The sequence below is a fragment of the Hyperoodon ampullatus genome (assembly GCF_949752795.1).
Source record: "Hyperoodon ampullatus genome assembly, chromosome: 9".
Taxonomy (NCBI): domain Eukaryota; kingdom Metazoa; phylum Chordata; class Mammalia; order Artiodactyla; family Ziphiidae; genus Hyperoodon; species Hyperoodon ampullatus.
The window spans coordinates 91,136,963-91,156,109 of NC_136922.1; the positions used below are offsets into that span (position 1 = coordinate 91,136,963).

The 19,147-nt window shown below is 50.8% G+C and overlaps 1 protein-coding gene across 1 annotated transcript; it reads left to right on the forward strand.

Moving 5' to 3' along the window:
* Window positions 1-807: 807 nt before the first annotated feature.
* STRA8 (stimulated by retinoic acid 8) lies at window positions 808-19,135 on the forward strand (the record flags this gene model as incomplete). The annotated part of the gene is made up of 8 exons (XM_079710980.1): window positions 808-999; window positions 4,937-5,012; window positions 5,666-5,750; window positions 8,553-8,762; window positions 9,586-9,871; window positions 14,297-14,370; window positions 16,009-16,120; window positions 19,061-19,135. The coding sequence occupies 8 exons, from the start codon at window positions 808-810 to the stop codon at window positions 19,133-19,135; spliced, it is 1,110 nt and encodes a 369-aa protein (XP_079567106.1).
* Window positions 19,136-19,147: the final 12 nt, after the last annotated feature.

Consider the following 19,147-nt stretch of genomic DNA (forward strand, 5'->3'; position numbering starts at 1 on the left):
CACTTCTCTGCCGTCACGGACCTTTTTGCTTTCACACGTAGAAGAGTGCATTCTCTTCTTTTTTAGGTATAGTATACATGCGGAAAAGTTCACAAATCTAAAGAATACACCTTGATGGATTTTTTTCATATACTACATACACCTGTGTAACAACTTCCCAAGTCAAAGAGGGGTGCCTTCTCACAGTAGGAAAGACCTCAAAGGGTGGGACAGGGCTTCCCTGGTGGCGCAGTGGTTGAGAGTCCGCTTGCCGATGCAGGGGACGCGGGTTCGTGCCCCGGTCCGGGAAGGTCCCACATGCCGCGGAGCGGCTAGGCCCGTGAGCCATGGCCGCTGAGCCTGCGCGTCCGGAGCCTGTGCTCCACAACGGGAGAGGCCACAACAGTGAGAGGCCCGCGTACCACCAAAAAAAAAAAAAAAAAGGGTGGGACACATACTTGTTCCACCTCTGACACACTGTAAAGAATGCGGTCTCGGTACAGCTTGCTCTCCTTGGCCGCTGTGGTCAATTAACAAGTGTCTGGTGAGTACCTGCAAGGTCCTGGAAACTTCCTGGCGTAAAGTAGCTGTGCCCTTCAACTGTAAGTCAGATACGAGTGCCTTGTGTTTTAGGAGTCGAGCTTCAATAACAGATTTTGTATCATCTGTTATTTATTGTGTATCTGTCATCGATTAGACTCATTGGTTTGGGACCTTTTACTTGGGAGCTGTTTCCCTTTCTTTCTGCTTCAATCCACTTTCCTTTTTCTTTAATGTTGTATCTTTGTTATTTAGGGCCAAACAAAGCCTTGTACATTGCAGCTTCTCATGGAGACCTCTGAGGAAGACAACAAGCCCAGCGGCGGAGCAACGCCCCGGCCCCTGGCACAGCTGCAGAAGGTCGAGCCGCGGGTGGCCCGCAGACGCCTGTCTCAGGCCCGCCACCGAGCCACCCTGGCAGGGCTCTTCAGCAGCCTCAGGAAGACCGTTTACTCCCACTCTGATCTCACAGCCTCAAAGGTACGGGGACCTTAGGGTAGGGAGGAAAAGGTCCCACGCATGGAGGGACTGTGGAGCCGAGATGGGGACTGGCCTGGAGCTCCCGCCCCCGAGGGCTGCGGCCCGGGTGGGTCAGCAGTCAGCTGCGGACCCCTCATGGCGCTCTGTCTGCTGCTGCATGTGGGTAAAGCCTGAGAGCCGGGCCTTACCTACCTGCTGCAGACAAGCCTGGCCTCGGAGGGGAAGTGACGGCCCGAGAGGCCTGGTGAGCCAGTGACTGCAATGCCCATCCCTCTCACGGGCAGTGGTGAGCCTCTAGCAGCTGCCCAGACCCTATGTCCCCAGCCCAAGCACACACATATACCCCGAGGCACACCCCCCAGTATGTGCCCGTGTATGCCTCTCAGTTTTCATGCATCAACCAGGTCTTTCCCTAGGCGACAGGGCTCTCCAGGTAGGCATTTATCTTTTCCTGATCTTAATTTTGCCTTTCTCCTTATGCAGCTTGTTCATTGCTCATCAGTGCCTCTGGTGGAGCACAGAAGGTTCGGGTGGGTTTGGGTGGTGGTGGGAGAATGGAGTGGGTATCACTGCAGGAAGCATTTAGGAGGTCTCCGACAGGGGCGAGTTCCCCGACAGCCTCAAGTCCCCCCACCCTCTTTTAAAAGAGGAGGGAACTGGAGTCCAGACAGGACCTGTCAGCTGGTTGGGGGCTCCAGACCTGGCCCTCTTTCCCCGTCCATCTCTCTGGACCAGCCCAATGCCCTGCAACTGCTTCCAGACAACGGGTTTCCCTCTGGGCTGGCGCAGAGCTGCACTTCTGGAGAGGGACCATTTGACGGGCGGGAGCATCCTGCTTCCGGAGCTGGCACCAGAGCCTTGCTGAGGGCAGACACACAGAAGAGCCCCTCAGTGGGCACAGGGCCAGGGCCTCTGTGGAAATTAAAGGAAGGTGCCCAGAGCGCCCTTGTGCAGGGCTCCAAGTGGGGCTGGAAGAATATCAACAGAGGTCCCACGTGCTCCTCTGGAAGGCTATGGGTTGTGGCAGGAGAGGTATGGGGAGGGCTACTCCCTGGCTGAGCCAGGCTCAGGGGCTCGGGACTCAGGTGAGGGTGGGGAGAGAGAGTCCACATCTGGGCCTCTCAGCAAAGAGCTTGTCCAGCACAGCTCTGCTCTGTGTCCCCTGGGTGACAAAAACCCCAAAGTCCCTGTCATTGTCCAGTGAAGAAGTGTGCACAGACTGCAGCACAGCTGAAGAAAGAACAGGTAAGTAAGGAGTGGAAGTGAATCTAGAGGAAAACCCTTTGCAGCCCCTAAAACTCACACCTCACGATGTGGTGGTTGAGAGCCTGGCTGTTAACTGGCCTCGGTCCACGTGAAGCAGGTTACTCGCTAAGCTTCAGTTAACACACCTGTTAAAACAGGGACAACAGTCATGGCTTCCTGAGGCCTGCTGTGGAGTTCAGCAATATAGTAGCTTGAAAAACAGAGCATGGTCATGTGTGGTTTAGAATGTTAGTATCACTTAGGAGTATCACTTAGGAAAGTGAGGCTCCAGAAAGTTAGACAGTTTGCCTGGAACGGCACAGCCAGAGGGCAGACTGGAAATCAGACGTCTTCTGTCCTCTCCTTTCTCTTTCGTGCTGGAGGGACAACCCTGAATTTTGCATTTGTAATGTCCATGGAGAAAGGATTTGCTCTACAAGAGTGAGATGCACGTATGTGTGGTAGCAGGGTGTTACTAGTTGTCCGTGGCTGCCAAAACAAAATACCACACACCAGGTGGCTTAAAACAACAGAAATGTATTGTCTCAGAGGTCTGGCCTCTAGAAGTCCAAAATCAAGGTGTCCACAGGGCCGTGCTCCCTCTGACGGCTCTAGGGGAGAAGACTTCCTTGCCTCTTCTGGCTTCTGGCATTTGCTGGCAATCCTTGGCGTTCCCTGGCCTACAGAGCCATCACTCCAGTTACATGGCCGTCTTCTCCCTGTGTCTTCATATTGTCTTCCCTCTGTGTGTGTCTTTCTCTGCATCCACATTTCCCCTTTTTATAAGGACACCGGTCATACTGGATTAGGGCCCACCCTAATGACCTCTTTTTAACTTGATTACCTCTAGAAAGACCCTATTTCCAAATAAGGCCACACTCACAAGTTTGGGGGTTAGGACTTCAACGTATCTTTTTGAGGGGAACACAATTCAACCCAGACAAAGGTCCTAAGAAAATCAGCCTGCCCAAACCGTTCTAGAAACAGAATTTCAATGAATTGCACCCGGCTTACCTGGCTCTGTGCTGGTCCAGTTGACGTAGTGAGACTGCGAGGTGAGCGTGGGGTGGCCCGGCTGTGCGGACACAAGTGACCAGCCTGGACCAGAGGACTAGAAAGTCCTCGCCTCACCCTAAGAACAAGCCTGAGGTTTGGGCCACCTGTCAGCCCCTCGTGTCCGAAGAGGGGACGGAGTCCTTGCTGACCCAACGGTATAATCCTGAAGCCGGGGTGGGACAGGGGCAGCAGATGGTGTAGGACAGCAGGTGGCCCCTGCTCTAAAGGAGATCCTGTAGTCCACTGTGTTCTCCTCTCGCTGTCTTTTGGGTCTTCAGAGCGCTGTGCTTTGACCTGCCCTCAAGCCTTCTTGTGCACCAGCCAGGGCAGCGGGAGTCTAGAATGGCAGCCCCTGGGCTGTGGGCCCCTGGCTGCTGTGGCATCCTCTCCCACCGCCTCCCCATCTCCTTTCTTTCCGCAGCTCCCTGAGCGAGGCCTGCGTCCCCCAGCCCTTCAGAGTCCATGCATACTCCGGGGCTCAGCTGAGCTCAGCTGCCCGGAAGCCCGGCTCCATCGAGCCCTCCAGTTAGATGGGTCCCTCCTCCCGCTGCCGTGCGTTCCCACAGTCCTTCGCGGCGCTTACTGAATTCTAGCGCCTGTTACACGCAGTTGTTTTGTGTTTTGTGCATTGAGTGGTCGTTTCCATGCTCATCTTCCCTGTTAGAATGTCAGCGGCCTGAAAGCAGGGCTGTCTTGTGTCCCCGGGCTAAGCACACAGCTTCGCCCTCATACATTCCTGATGAAGGTGTGGGACTCCTGACAGGCATCGGGTGTCTGCATAATAAACAATATTTAGCGTTTCTCATTTTTGAATAACCTTGCGGTTACCATTTTGACTGTAGTAATATTACATACAGTACAAGAGGAAGGGAGGGAGGGAGGGAGCGCAGAAATGCTTGTGATTCTACTCTTGCAGAAGAGGAAATTCAGAGTTCAAGTTGACAGAGCACTTGATAAATGTTTAGATCGGGCTTCCCTGGTGGCGCAGTGGTTGGGAGTCCGCCTGCCCATGCAGGAGACAAGGGTTCGTGCCCTGGTCCGGGAGGATCCCACATGCCGCGGAGCGGCTGGGCCCGTGAGCCATGGCCGCTGAGCCTGCGCGTCCGGAGCCTGTGCTCCGCAACGGGAGAGGCCACAACAGTGAGAGGCCCGCGAACCGCAAAAAAAAAAAAAAAAAAAAAGTTTAGATCAACTAGAGTGTACGCATTTAGCAAACAAACAGTATTAGCACGTTTAATGTTAACCTGCCGGTCGCACGCTGGGACAAGCGAGCAGAAGTTAATGGGCCTTCATGCCGCCTGGAGCTCTATCCATCAGGCCACCTGTGCCGTCACCGTCCACGCCGACTTCATGTAGTGTATATAGTAGTGTGCAACCCTAGTTGTCTGCTGAGCTCAGCTTAATTGTTTCCAAATACTTTGGTATTTCTGTGAGAACCATTTCCAGAATACAAAGTAAATGCCATGCCTTCTGTGGATCAGAACAAACTTCCTACCTTTTCTGTCCACAGCGTCAAGGACTGGGGCTTTGCCCCCGAGGGAGGGTGGCCTCAGGCCGGGAAAGGGGCTCCTGTGTCCGCAAAACCTTCCCTGTGGTGGGAGCCTGGCTTTTCTGCACTGTCTGTCTCTGTCCTCAGTGGCAGGTTTTGAATAAGGCGAAGAATCATATTCAGGACCTGGAACAAACCTTGGCTAACCTGCTGAAGCAGAAAGGTAAGACATCCCTACCTGCCACCCCTCTACCTCCCAGGGAAGGGCTGGCTTGTCTTTCTATTGAAAACAGGGAGATTGGGTTAAGCCAAGTGAACATATATTTATTGAGAGCCTACTGTGTGTCAGGCACTGCACCTGGGCCAGGGGTACGGTGAGATCCATGCCCCTGTCCTCAGGGAGCTTAGCGTCTGGCAGGACAGACAGACGTCAGCGGGCTGTGTGAGCACGATGAGTTCCTTCCTAGGTGCTGTTGAAGGGTGCCTGACCTCCTCAGGTCAGAGAGGCCAGAGAAGTGGACTGGGGCGTGTCCAACTCAAAAGCAAAGGGCAGAAGCTGTCTCCCTTCCTTGCACTCAGGCTGGGAGACATGGCTGGCTGGGAATTTGGGTTTCATAAGCTAGTGAACGCCGAATTCTGAAAGGGATACTTTCCATGTCTTGACTGAGAAAGTCCAGTTCAAGAAACTCTTCCCCTGTTCTAGTGCTCTCCCCCCACACCTAAAAGGAGAGGTGAAACTGGGCTCTTGACTCCCTAACACTGAACCTGGGTGGGCTCAGCGACCACCCATGGTCCACCCAGGCCAGAAAGGCAGGAGAGACTGGACAAAGTCCCAACCTTATCGTGTGTGACCCTTGACTTCTACTTCCCTCATAGAATCCTTCAACCTGGAGGATGGGAATGTAAACAGCTTAGAGGAGGTCAAGGAAGAATATGCCAGCATGTACTGCAGAAATCCCAGGTAAGACACCCAAGCACCAGGAGACCTAGAATCTGCTGTTCTACTACCACAGTGCTGCTACAGCTCCACAGCTCACCTTTCCCCTCCAGAACGCAGAACCGAGGAAGAGGTGCTGCTTACCTGTTTAGAACAGTCTTGTGCTGGAGAGATTTCTTTTCTATTTTATTCGAATCACACGCATTGGATTTCTTCCCGATTATGAAAATCCTACTTATTCACAGAAAATGTCAAAAAGACAGAAGTGCCCAAAAAAGAAAATTAAAATACATATTATCTCACCACTCAAAGAAAATCAATGTTAATCTTAAAGAATATCCTGTTTTTTTTCATTTTGCTCATTATTTTGTAGAGAAATGAGATCATAGTATTCATACCGTGTTATAGCTTTTAAAGAAACTCACCTAATGGCTTTATTGAGGATATATATGAAAATAATGAAAATCCAAATCTCTGCCTACTTTCCAAGCTTCGTACGAACCTAAGAAAAACCAAACTGAACTTCAGAGAGGAAAGGAAAAGTAGTTCACCCAGGTGTCACAGATGCTGAAAGGGGAACCTCCTTTATAATGTCACAGTCAGACAAGAGAGGCTGATGCAATGTCTTTCTCGTACTTTTATGATCTCATTTTGAACATTTAACTCTCGCACTTTTTGATGTGTACTTTGTAGACTTAGTCTTTGCTGTGCTCTCAAAGGATGACCCAGGCTCTGTACCACCATCCTGCACAGCTGCTTCGAGAGCGGCCTGGACTTTGAGGACAATGGTCGGGCCCTCATCACCTCTGGTAGCCCCAGGGCATGCCCAGCACAGTGTACATTCAAGCTGGCCTCTGAGGAGGCACAGGAGTACGTGTATAAACAATTTTACTCACTCTGAAAAGGGGACTGCAAACTGCTTACTGTCAGAACCTCCTGAGAGCCTGCCGAGGTGAAGTGATGCTGTTTCCTCTTTTTTCGGTGGGGTTACTACTGATGAATTTTATTTTCTTCTCCGTGCTTTTCTGTATTTTCCAATTTTTTAAACAATAAATGTGTATTATATCCTAAGGGAAATAATCAGGGGGAAATGATAGATTATTAAATTAAATTAAATTCACATTGTAGACAACGTGAGAATACAGAAAAGTATTAGAAGGACACGATCACCTATAATCACACTCTGCACTGCTTTGGTCGCCGGGGGGCGGAGGCAAGAATGGGGTGTGTGTGTGTGTGTGTGTGTGTGTGTGTGTGTGTGTGTGTGTGTGTGTTGAGTGTACGTGGCAGGGTGTTTCTGGCCACATTTTAGAAACCAGACTAGCCCCACCTGGAAATCAGCCTGGGAGATGATCTCAGTGAGGCAGATGTTAGCTACTGACCCCACCACATTTATTACATAAGCCATCCTCTCCTTCCTGATTTAACATACGACCACTATCACATACTAAAATCTTATTAATACTTGTATCACTTGTCCACATGAGGATGACTAAATTTCTTTCAGAATCATATTAATTAGGGAGGATTTTTTTCGCTAGAATTATTATAAGCCTACAATAATTAAAACTGTGGTACCAGCAGAGGAATAGGTTAACTACATTTTATAATTATTATATTTTAATTAATTAATTAAATTATAAGTGAACTTAAGTGCCTTTGTTCAGGATCATTTGTATTTCCTGGGAGCTTTTTTTAACCTATTCTTTACCCATTTTCCTGTTGGGTTGGTGGTCTTTTTCTAATTTAGTGGTAGAAAGGCTTTATGTATCATAAGAAATTAGCCCTCTTTCTAGTATATGGATTACAAACATTTGTACCTTGGTTGGTTGTTTTCCTATTTTGCTTTCAATGTTTCTGTTTTTTATTTTGTCCATGCAAAAATGAAGTCTAATCTGTCCATCTATAATGGCACCTGATGTTGGGTGAATAGTCAGAAAGACTTCCTCCACTCTGAGATTAGAGAGAGAGAAAGAGAGGTTGGGACTTCTCCTATGTTTTCTTCTGGCACACTTGCTTTTTAACTCAATCTGATACCTTGGGGATTATTCCTATCAGTATAAAGAGATTCTGGGTACAAGTCCTGGTTTTCCAAATTGTGTCATGTTGTTTCAGTCTCTTAAAACTGTCTTCTGAAGAGCAGAATTAAAAACGTTATAAAGCCCAACTTATTCATTTTTTTCTTTTCTAGATGGAGCTTTTAGTTTAAACCTAAGTATTTAACCATGGTTTTTGGTGCTATTGTAAATGGTACTTTTAAAATTTTCAATTTCCAATTATTCATTGCTAGTATATAGAAATACTATTGGTTTTTGTATACTGACCTTGTATTCTGCAACCTTGCTTCCTTCTTAGTTCTGGTCACATATTTGTAGATTCTTTGGGATCTTCTATATAGATAATCACATTGTCTGCAAATAAAGACAGTTTTATTTCTTCTTTCCAATCTGTACACCTTTTATTTCTTTGGTTCACCTTATTGGACAGGCTATAATCTCCAGCACAATTTTGAATAGAAGTGGTAAGAGAGGACATCCTTGTCTTATTCCTGATCTTAGCAGAGAAACAGTCTTTTACTGTTAAGTATGATGTTAGCTGTAGGTTTTTTGTAGATGCCTTTTATTAGGCTGAGGAAATTCCCTTCTATTCCTAGTTTGCTGAGAGTTTTCATCATGAATGGATGTTGAATTTTGCCAAGTGCTTTTCTGCACCTATTGAGATGATCATACAGGTTTTTTTTCCCTTAGTCTATATATGCTAAAACTGTGTCAAGAATTTCAGTCTTGATGTTCATGAGGGATTACCTTGTCTCCATTTCCTCCCCAGTCTGATGTTAAATACAGTTCATCAGAAAGGTTCCGACACCTGGTGCCCAATCGAGGCAGTCAGGAAGGAGGTTAAGGAGGAAGAAGAGGAGGAGGACGAGGACGAGGAGGAGGAGGAGGATGAGGAAGAGGAGGAGGAGGCAGAGGAGAAAAACGTGGAGCTCTTAAACTCCCCAGTCACCTTGCTGCCAGACCTCTTGGAATTTGAACGGTGTGAAGAGCTGGGCCCCTGTGGGGAAGGGGACAGGTGCTCCACCTGGGGCGTCCTACAGGCCCCGAGTCATGAAAGCTCCAGGATTTCCACGTGGCGGGGGCTCAGGGATGAGGTTGGCAGAGGAGCCAGAGAAATAGTCCTGAAGCCACATCTGCATAGCACGCGAACTGTGTTTCCTTAGACTGACTTTATTTGGGGTGACTTTGGGGGGGCCTGTGGGTGGGATATGAGAGCTAAAGCCACCCCCCTGCTGCACACACACCACAGGTCTGCTTCAGCAGCCTTACTAATTAATCTTGGAGTAAGAAAGGCAGTGGATGGATGGCTCAGATTCCCCCTGTCCCTCACCGCTCCTCCACAGACCTGAGGCCCTCCACGTCCATGTGGGAGGGGCGGGCCCAGTAGAAGGAGGCTCGCTCCACAGCTTCCAAATTAAAGCGAGGTCATATCATATCTGCACATATCTGGGCTCTAAACTTGAAGCAGTTTTCCCTTGCGGGGAGAGTTGAGCCTGCCCTGCCTGTCGTCCTCTCTTTTGTCCGGCAGAGAGCTCCACAGGGGGCGCCGGGAGGACTTGGGGAGGGACCCCGCAGCACAAAGCTAAGTCTTCCACGGCCCCCCAGATAGCTTCGACTCTGCAAGTGGCAGGGCAGGTGGCGGCTAGTGAGGCCGAGTCCCTGGTGAAGCACAGCGTGGTCAAGGCCTGCGTGCTGTGCACGCTTCCCCTCTCCCCGCCACCACGGGATCCCGAGGAGCCGGCCTGGGCGGGACCGCGGGCCACCGGCTTCAGGTCCGGGAATTGCTGCCCTTTCTGTTGCAGGTACCTCAACTTTTACAAGCAGACGATGGACCTTCTGACCGAGAACGGGATCGTCTCCTCGCAGGAGGGGACCCTCCCCATCGTGTCTGCGGCCATCTCCCACATGTGGCAGACCCTCTCCGAGGAGAGGAAGGCCAGCCTCCAGCAGGCCTGGGCGCAGAAGCACAGCAGCCTCCTGGGCCTCGCGGGGGCCTGTCAGGAGCCGGCCTGTGCCGAGGGCAGCGTGAAGGACAGCGGAGTGGAAAGCCAGGGGGCCAGCTGCTCGCTCGTCTCCACCCCCGAGGAGGTGAGCGGACTGACGGGTGGGGTGGAGGGTGGGCATCACCTTTGCCTGGAGACGCCCGGGTCAGACAGTAACTTGGAGGTGCTGTTTGGATTCTGGCGCGCGCGGTAAGTTTCTGATTTTCCCGACATAATATACGCAACCACAGAACCACAGTTATTTTTCCCCTGCTACTTTCCTGGCCTTTCCATGGGGATTACAGAAAAGAAGGTTTAGAAGGTTGTATGCACTAGGATTCTTTCGGCTTCAAGTTACTCGCTCTTTAAACCAAGAGGAAATGTACTCGGCACACCCAGGGAGGGCCCGAGGCAGGAGGACTTCCGCTTCGTCTCCCTGCGATGTCGCCGCCGACTCGGCTCTTTCCGTCTGCCTGCTCTGCCTCGTCTCAAGGCCGGCATCTCACCTTCCCTGCCCACCCCACTTCCCCCACCCCGTGTGGTGACTGTGGAACGGCAGCTGGTAGCAATCAAGTTGTTATTCCTTTTCTACATCAGGTAGGAGAAAAGATTCCCTGCCGCTCTTTCTTAAGGGTCAAGGAAGAACTTTCCCAGAAATTTGCACCATACTTCTCCTGCCCTCTCATTGGCCGGAATTGGCCAGATTGCCAGATTACTGAGCCAATGAGTAATCGAGATAGGACCAATCAGGCCCAACCCCTGAGAGCAGGTCAGCTCCCACCCCAAAGAGCATTGCGGTACGCAGAGGAGGCAGCCACGCCTCTGCTATAAATGTGGTTCTCGGCGTTCAAGCAGCAAGAACAGCCATGGTGAGCCATGCAGAGCGTTGGGTGGCGTTAGGTTAGCGGTCAGCTCAGCGCTGAGATCAAACTGGGCCCCTCAGCTGCTCTTCCAGAATTAGGACAGCCTCAGAAGGCTGCTGCTACCACTTGCGGCTGCATCTGCCCTCCCTTGTCTAACGGGGAGGGCAGTCCTTTGCTCTCCACGCCTGTCTAGTGCTTTGCGGGACATTAAGCTTCCGTGGACCCCACCCCCTGCTTTACCCTGACTTTCCAAATACTCCTCCACGGGTGGTCCCTTGGAGGGGACGTCCAGTGTCTCTCTGGGGAGTCTTAGAGCCAGAGAACCTCCTCCAAGTGCCTCTAATGCTGGGGGCCAGCCCTGGAGGCCCCATTCTCTGGGAGGTTTCCCAGCCACCAGGGCCCAGGCCTGGAGAGCAGTGGTCACCTTGTCCAGTCTTTCCAGTTCACAGACAAGGCCTAGCATGTGGCAGGACTTGTCCAGGGCACATAGTTCCTGCTTCAAGCATTGTATCCTTCATCACAGAGTTTTTCAAGTTTCTGCCCTTTGGTCACCTATTTATGCTCTACCCTCTGTGATCTCCCCTGATGTTTCCCAAGTGGAGTTTAGTTAAAAGGCAGGTGCCTGGGGACTTCCCTGGTGGTCCAGAAGCTAAGACTCTGTGCTCCCAAGGCAGCGGGCCCAGGTTCTATCCCTGATCAGGGAAGTAGATCCTACATGCCTCAACTAAAGATCCCACATGCCGCAATGAAGATCCCACGTGCCGCAACTAAGACCCAAGGCAGCCAAATAAATAAATCTTAAAAAAAAAAAAAAAGGCAGGTGCCTGGCTAGTACCCCAGACCCACTGAATCCGAGTCCCCGAGGGGGTGTCTCAGAATCTCACTTTGAACAAGCACCCCAGGTTGACTGATGACCGCGGGTGTTAGTCGAGGGAATTTGCAGGGCGGATGTGCCACAGTCAACCGCTACCACCCATGCCCCCTCCCCATCCCCCATTCGCCACTCCACTGGACTATGACTTCTGATCTGATTATCCACGAATGTTGGGTCCACCATGAGAGGCTGTGAGCTCTCCTCCATAATGGCCAAAGCAGGGCCAACCAGCCCCAAAAGACCTCAACCCAAGGCAAGCATCAGCCAGGGTAGATGTCTTTGTAGCCTCAAAGTGCCTGGCCCTGGGGTCCCACAACAAAGAAGGCAAAAGAAAACGTATGTCAAATGCATGAAAATTCTGTCAAGCTGTAAGCTGACTGCACAGGTGTTTGCAGCACAAACCTTTCCTCAAGGAGGAGCAGACCCAAAGAGAAAACCCCAGAATCCAATGTCTCCAAATCACGGAAGCAGCTTGTCTGGGCTTTTTCAGGAAGGGCTAAGGGCTCACGTTCTTCTGGTGTTGAGGGAAGCTGGCAGCAGAGTCTCTTAACCGTGCCCAGAGCAGGGCTCTGCCTGCATTGCCGTCCCCAGGCTTGGGCCAGCCCAGGGCTGAGACAAGGTGAGTGGAACAGATAACAGTTATGCCCAGGGTAGGGACAGAGCCAGTTACTCCTGCTGTGGCTTCTAAATTAGTTGCAGTGAAACCTCTGCAGCTCCTGGTCCACCTGAGAGGTTCTGCTGTGGAACAATTGCGTTTGGGGCCAACCCCTGGACTCGGGATCAGGTGGACAATGCCCCTCACTTCTGAGAGGTGCAGCCCCGTAAGTGTGCTGGGTGCCCCAGAAGGACCTCAGAGCCTGGCCATGCTGCCCCCAAGAGCTGGCTTGTGAGAGGGTTTTGCACAGGTGAGGATGGTATGTGGCCTGTGATTGTGATGGGCTGATTGATTTGAGGGAAGGAATTTAGGTCCTGCGTCCCTGCCTCAGGCCTGCTGGGGAGGACCACGGAGACAATGGGCTTCTGTGCTGATGGACACAGGAGCCCAGGCCTTTCAGTGACCCCTTCCCAAATCCTCTTTGAGGTGACCAAAGGGATATCAAAAAGAAGGACACCAGAAAATGTCCAGAAAGCCAGGAGGACAATTCACAATTCCAGAGTCCCAGGGAATTCAGTTCCGGGAAAGTGAATTGTAAGAAGACATGAAGTGGGGAACTTCCCTGGTAGTCCAGTGGTTAAGACTTCGCCTTCCAATGCAGTGGGTCGGATTCAATCCCTGGTTGGGGAACTAAGATCCCACATGCCCTGCCACCAAAAGACCAAAACGTAAAACAGAAGCAATATTGTAACAAATTCAATAAAGACTTTAAAAATGATCCACATCAAAAAAAAAAACTTAAAAAAAAAAGACACAAAGGGCAGACAGAAGGCCCCCAGACCAAGAGCAATGTGTCCCCAAGTAAGAGGGGAGGAGACCCTGGGGAACCTGCTAGAACCTGCCAACTAGGATCAGAGAATGCCCTCTTGACTCCCATATAGAAGGGGTAAAAAGCACAGCTAGTTAAAATTTTCATATGACTGTCCATGCAATACTTGGGACATTTGTATGCCAAAAAATTATTCATTCTTTATGTAAAATTCAAATTTAACCAAGCATCCTGTATCTTTTTTTTTTTTTTTTTTTTTTTTTTTTGCGGTACGTGGGCCTCTCACTGTTGTGGCCTCTCCCGTTGCGGAACACAGGCTCTGGACGCTCAGGCTCAGCGGCCATGGCTCACAGGCCTAGCCGCTCCGCGGCATGTGGGATCTTCCCGGACCGGGGCACGAACCCGTGTCCCCTGCATCGGCAGGCGGACTCTGAACCACTGCGCCACCAGGGAAGCCCCATCCTGTATCTTTATTTACTAAATCCTGCAATGCTAAGTGTATATCATGTTCCCGTGGAATATTTAATATTTGTCAACAAATTTTTAAAAAACAGAACTGAGAACTTTCTAAATAGCAAGATTCCAAAATTGGAAACGTATGCTATGATATGCCCCGGGAAATGACTGGAGGAAACAGATCAGTATGTCAACAATGGACATCTCTGGGTGGGACTGTTTCTCAGTGATTTTAACTTTGTTTCTATTTTCCAAAATTTCCGAGATGAACCTGTGTTTCTTTTACAAAGCACATAGTATTCAATAATAGCTAGCATATTTGAGCCATTATTATGTGCCAGGTGCTTCTCATACATCATTTAATTCTTGCAGCATCCCTATGGGTAGGCACTGTTGTGATTCCCTTTGGGATCTAGGAAATTAAGTCGCAGCTTAGTGAGTGGCAGGGCTGGCAGTCGGCTTTCCTGCAGCTTAACCCCAGAGCCCCCTTAACCTCTGTTCAGCTGCCCTGGCATGAAAGCGCTAGATTGTGGATCCTGGGCTCAGACAGTCTCTGCCCCTTGGGAGGTGTAGATGAGCCCTTTCCAGTGTAAACTGAGGCTCACCTCTGGCTGTTGCATCTCGCACCTGAGCTCCTGCTTTCTTTAAAAGGAGGAGACCACGGTCCCCGGTGCTTCCCCATCTCTCAGCCACCTCTCGGGTTGGCAGTTTGTTCTGGGTGGGCAAGAACTTAATACTCATCCTCTGGAAAGGTCACCAAGCAAAGAGCCTGGGTTTGGGCCTCAGCTTTAACATGCACCCATTTGGGGCTGAGGGGTAGACAGGCTTTCTATGCATCTCTCCCCCAGCCACCCAGAGCAAATGTCAAAGTGTAGGGGTATTTCTGACACATGAAGTTTTGTGCTTCCTTTCAGATCCTTTTTGAAGATGCCTTCGATGTGGCAAGTTTCCTGGACAAAAGCGAGGCTCCAAGTACATCTAGCTCCAGGTGAAGAAGGGGGTGTGAGACTGTGTGTGTATATGAGTGTGTAAGTGTGTGTGTGCATGGGCACCCCTGTTGGGGTGTTTACAAGCCTCACCCCTGCAGCCTCTCAGAAGGGAGCGTAATTCCATGGAAGTTCTTGGAAATCCACTTTTTTCTGTGATTCAAAGTAGGTCCTAGGATTGTGCCATTGCCCTGGGGATGATGTTGTCTGGGGCTTCTTCAGAGCAGACAGTTCTTCCATCGTGGCCCAGGGATGAGACATACCAGGTTATCAACTCCAGGTGGCTTGTGCTGCACTGTTCCCCGGGGTGAGGTGGCCATGGGCAGGTGACAGCAGTCGGTCTGGCCCAAGAGGTGGGCGGTGGGCTCTGGGAGAGAGAGCCGGGGCCAATGTGGAAACAGGCCCGGTGCCCTGGGCTCTGAGTCGCACAAGGGGAGAAGCTGCTTTTCGCAGTGCTGATGGGAAGGATGTGGAAGGAGGGGAGGAGGGATGGCTGACGCCCTGAAGTGAGACGAGCATCTGGGGAGATGTTAAAACAAGAAGGAGCTTGTTTTAAAAAAAGAAAACAGGTGTGTTTTCTCAGAATGTTTAGGATGGGAATTCCCTTGCTACTTTGAAAAGCTGTGGTCTTACAGCCTGAAGGCACAGGCCCTTTGCATAGCTGGCTAAAAAGCAGCAAGAAAATTTAGTTTTTCTGCCTTGGGAGTGAGGCTGACGTTCATGTCCTCGTGATCCCAAAGAACATGTCCGTTCTCCCCGAGGCCTGTGGCTACGGCCTGGAGCCCTGGCCGCCTGCAGGCAGGTCAGGGGGCAGCATTTGCTCTCTGCTCCCACCCCACCGCCCCCAGCCCAGCCAGACTTGCCCAAAATTCTCAAAGCGCTTTTCCCTGGTGACTCAGGCTCTTCCCAGCTGTGTGTGGAGTCTGATTTGGCCGAAACTGGCTGGAGACAGACGCTCCTATTTCTGAGCTGGGCTTGGGCTGTGAAGACGATTTTGTTGAAAAGTGGCCAAAGTGTACTTGGAACTCCTCATTCTACTGATGGAACAAAAAACAACCAATTAAAAAAATTTTTTTTCTATTTTCCCTAGAAAAGGCAGGGGTTGCTGCCAGGGGTTCCCACGCTGACTGTGAGACCTCACTCCAGCAGGAAGTCAGCTGTCCAGGCCTGATTCACGGTCCTGTTGGCAGGCTTCTCCCCTTGTCCCAGGAAGCAGCCTGCCCTCTGCGCCAGGCCCGTGTTCCGTGTTAGACCTCCTGAGCGGAGGCATCGCAAGGGGCTGATCTTGATCGTGCCCTGAGCCCCGCGAGCCTGGGCAACCACCGGTGGGGGCAGAGCCGTGTGGCATTGCTGTACGAGCCCGACTCTGGGAGGAGAGGAAATCTCACTCCTTGTTCCACAGGCCGCAGATCAGAACACTAAGCTAGGCACGCGAGCCTGCCTCCCTGTGGTCTCGCTTTCCCAGCAGGTTCCAGACATGATGTTGGAACTGGGGCCATGCAAACCTTCCACGGAGGGCTCGGCTGCGTGCTTCAAAGTGCTTGGCTCCCACCGTAACCCAGATATTTTAGTGGGTACAAACAGAGGTCAAACGTTAGGATTCTAAAGCTTTGCTGTTTCTTCCTCCTTTCTGCTGTCAGTTCCGTGCTGGCTGTCTGCAACCCAGAAAACACCGAGGAGAAGTTTCAGCTCTACATGCAGATCGTCAGTTTTTTTAAAGGCCTGTGCTGTGTTAACACTCAGTTCAAACAGGTAGGACGGAGCAGAGTACAGTGAGGCCTCCGCTCATCTCCCCTCGGAGGGCGACAAGGGCTCTGGAGGGGACACCCGGCTACATTCCCCCCAGCTCACACAACGGCGGGGGGACGTTCTTCCACGGGTGGTTGACCTCAGCCTAATGCATCCTGTGAAACGGAGGATGTCCGGGGAGATGGAGGGGAGAGACAGAGGGATGCTCTTCAGGGCAGACCTGAGCCTGGGAGTCCCTTGATGCCGGGACCAGACCTCGGGGGCCTGGCCCTTCGCAGGCATTCCTACACGTTGTGTGACTCCTTGATGCCTTTCTAAGAGGCCGGACCGTTTCATCGTCTTCGGAGACCCCGGGGTAATATTTGCTGCCAGCTTTTGAAGGATATTAATTTCTGCTTCCAAAAAGCTGACTGTGCAGCCCCCGGGGACATGCACTGTGGGGGGTCTTGGTTAGAAGGTCCATTCCTGGAAGCTTCCACGGTGGGGGACGGTTACGCCTGAGCTGCCAAGGGGACAGGCCCTTTCAGGTTCATAGCCATGGATCTTCTCACGAATTTAGCAAAACTATAGCTGTTCATTAAAAAAGGTAAGTGATAGTGATGAAAATGTCTCAAATAATTCGGACAGCTTTTCCATGGGGCCCTCTTCCCGCGAACCCTTCATTTCCCTCTGCCAAGACCACTTTGAATCTCCACTTGGAGCCAGGGCCCTTCCCTGCGCTTTGCTCTCCGCCTCCCAACCCTTGGCCACCGGCTCTGACCACTGTGTCCCTTTCTCTCGACACAGTGAAGTCAGTTCACTTTACCAAGGCTTTGAGAATGGATCGCTGGGACAGTCTTTGCTTTCCCTGCTTCCTTTCTCTACACATGGTAGGAAAGAACAGGCAGGGCTGGAGCACCCATGGAAAGCAGAGGTACTCAGACTTGAATCGCCTTGGGAGCTCATTGGAAATGCAGACTCCTGATGTCCCCACACCCAAGATTCCCATCCAGTGTTGCGAGATGCGGCCCCAGAAATCTGTATTTTGAACAGGCTGTTCAAGAGTGTCCTCGTGCAGGAGGCCTCAGGCTTTGGTAGATGGTTTGTAAAGGGGGCAACTGCATTCTCTTCCCCATTTGTCCCCCACTGTCAGCTTCATGGGAGGTGGTTGGATGAAACTTAATTAGTACCTGTATTTGTTTCCTAGGACTGATGTTACAAATTACCACAAACTTGGTGGCTTAAAACAACAAAAATCTATTCTCTCATAGCTCTGGAGGCCAGAAGCCCAAATCAAGGTGTTGGCAGGGCCATGCTCTCTCTGAACGCTCTAGGGAAGAATTCTTCCTTGCCTTTCCCTAGCTCCTGGTGGCTCCCAGCAATCCTCAGCATCCCTTGACTTGTAGCTGCATCACTGCAGTCACTGCCTCCGTCTTCACATGGCCTTCTGCTGTGTATCTCTCCGTCCCTCTCATCTTGTAAGGACACCAGCCATTTGGGTTGAGGGCACACCCTAAATCCAGATGATTTCAGCTTGACATCCTTATCTGATCTTACATCTGCACAGACTCTGTTTCCCAATAGGTTTCAGGAGGATATGGATTAGAGGGAAACTACTCAACACATTTCAGCGCCCAGTTCCAGCAAACACCTCTCACAGCCTAGTGCTTTCACAAATCTGCAGTTTAAAAATGCCTCATCACCATTCTCAGAGGCTTAAGGAACCAGAACATTTGGAATGACATTCAAGCACTCTGTGTGATAGAGACTCCAGCGTGTGGTTCCCTCCCAGGACGCTTAGCCTCCGGGCAACCACTATGCTCCGACTCCCTCTTTTCTCAACCTTTGCCATATCCTCACCCTGAACAATGGGCCTGGGTGATTTTCCTTCTACCAGCTGTTCCCCGCCTTGGATCCCCTGGCTCTCGTGTGCCCCTCCCCCATCAGTAGAGCACAGCAGGTGAGGACCGTTCTCCAGAGCTGGAGAGGCTTCATTTGCAGAGTCACCCCTAATCTGGCCGTCACCTTGGGGACCAGGTCCCACGTTCATAAGATGGTTGGCTGGATTAGGGGTGCTTCCCGGGGCCCAAGGGGATCAACCCCTAACCATCAGGGCTAAAAAATTACAGGGCTGATTTTCTGCTGGGGTGGGGAGAGGTAGGAAGAACACAAACCCAGGAACGTACGGTTAGGGGAAGAGGTAATGGGGAGTCAGAGAGGTTGGCTGGGGTCATTGTTAAGGGACTGAGAAACCCTTGCTAAACAGACATAGCGCTGTTTCTTTTAAAAAATTATCTCCAAACAGCTAACCCATGAACATGGTTTAAAGTTCGAAAGTTACCAAAAGATATACAAAGAAAACGTAGTCTTTCGCCTACCACTGTCCCTTGCTTACTATATCGCATTCCCTTCCCTGAAGGCAATTACCATGACCAGTTTCTGTACAGCCATCCAAAGATATTCTCCAGATATTTATATAATCTTTCAAACACAAATGGTAGCCTACTATACACATTGCTCTGTACCTTGCCCTTTTAAAATAGTTTATCCTATGGATAGAGAGGGATCTCATTCCTTTTTTTTTTTTTGAAACAGCTGGTGGGAGCATCATGGTGTAATTTACCATCCTCTGTTGAGGGCATTTGGATAAAGCTTTAAGATTGCCCCTGTCTCTCTTATGGGATCCCAGAAATCTCCAGGAGAGGAAAGAAGTCAGTTCTGTTGAATCCAGGAGAAGCCATTCTGGAGATCACAGAGTACTGAGTGGAGTGAAATAGAAATGGACTCCCTGCCCCCCACTGCTCTTAACTTCCTGGCTGGAAGCTGGAGAAGACGATACCACTGAAGAGACGTGGGGGAGAGACAGAGGGAGGGGGGCACGCCTGAGATGATGGGGCCTTCTCCTCTGCCTGAGGCCCAGAGCCCCTAAATAAAATTGAATCCTCTTCTACCTGTGTTTTGCAGGAACCAGACCTTCCCGTCGACGATGAGATGGTAATGTTGAGGTGCATGGAGACGTTTGACGACGAAGATCTGTGATGCAGTGGGAGC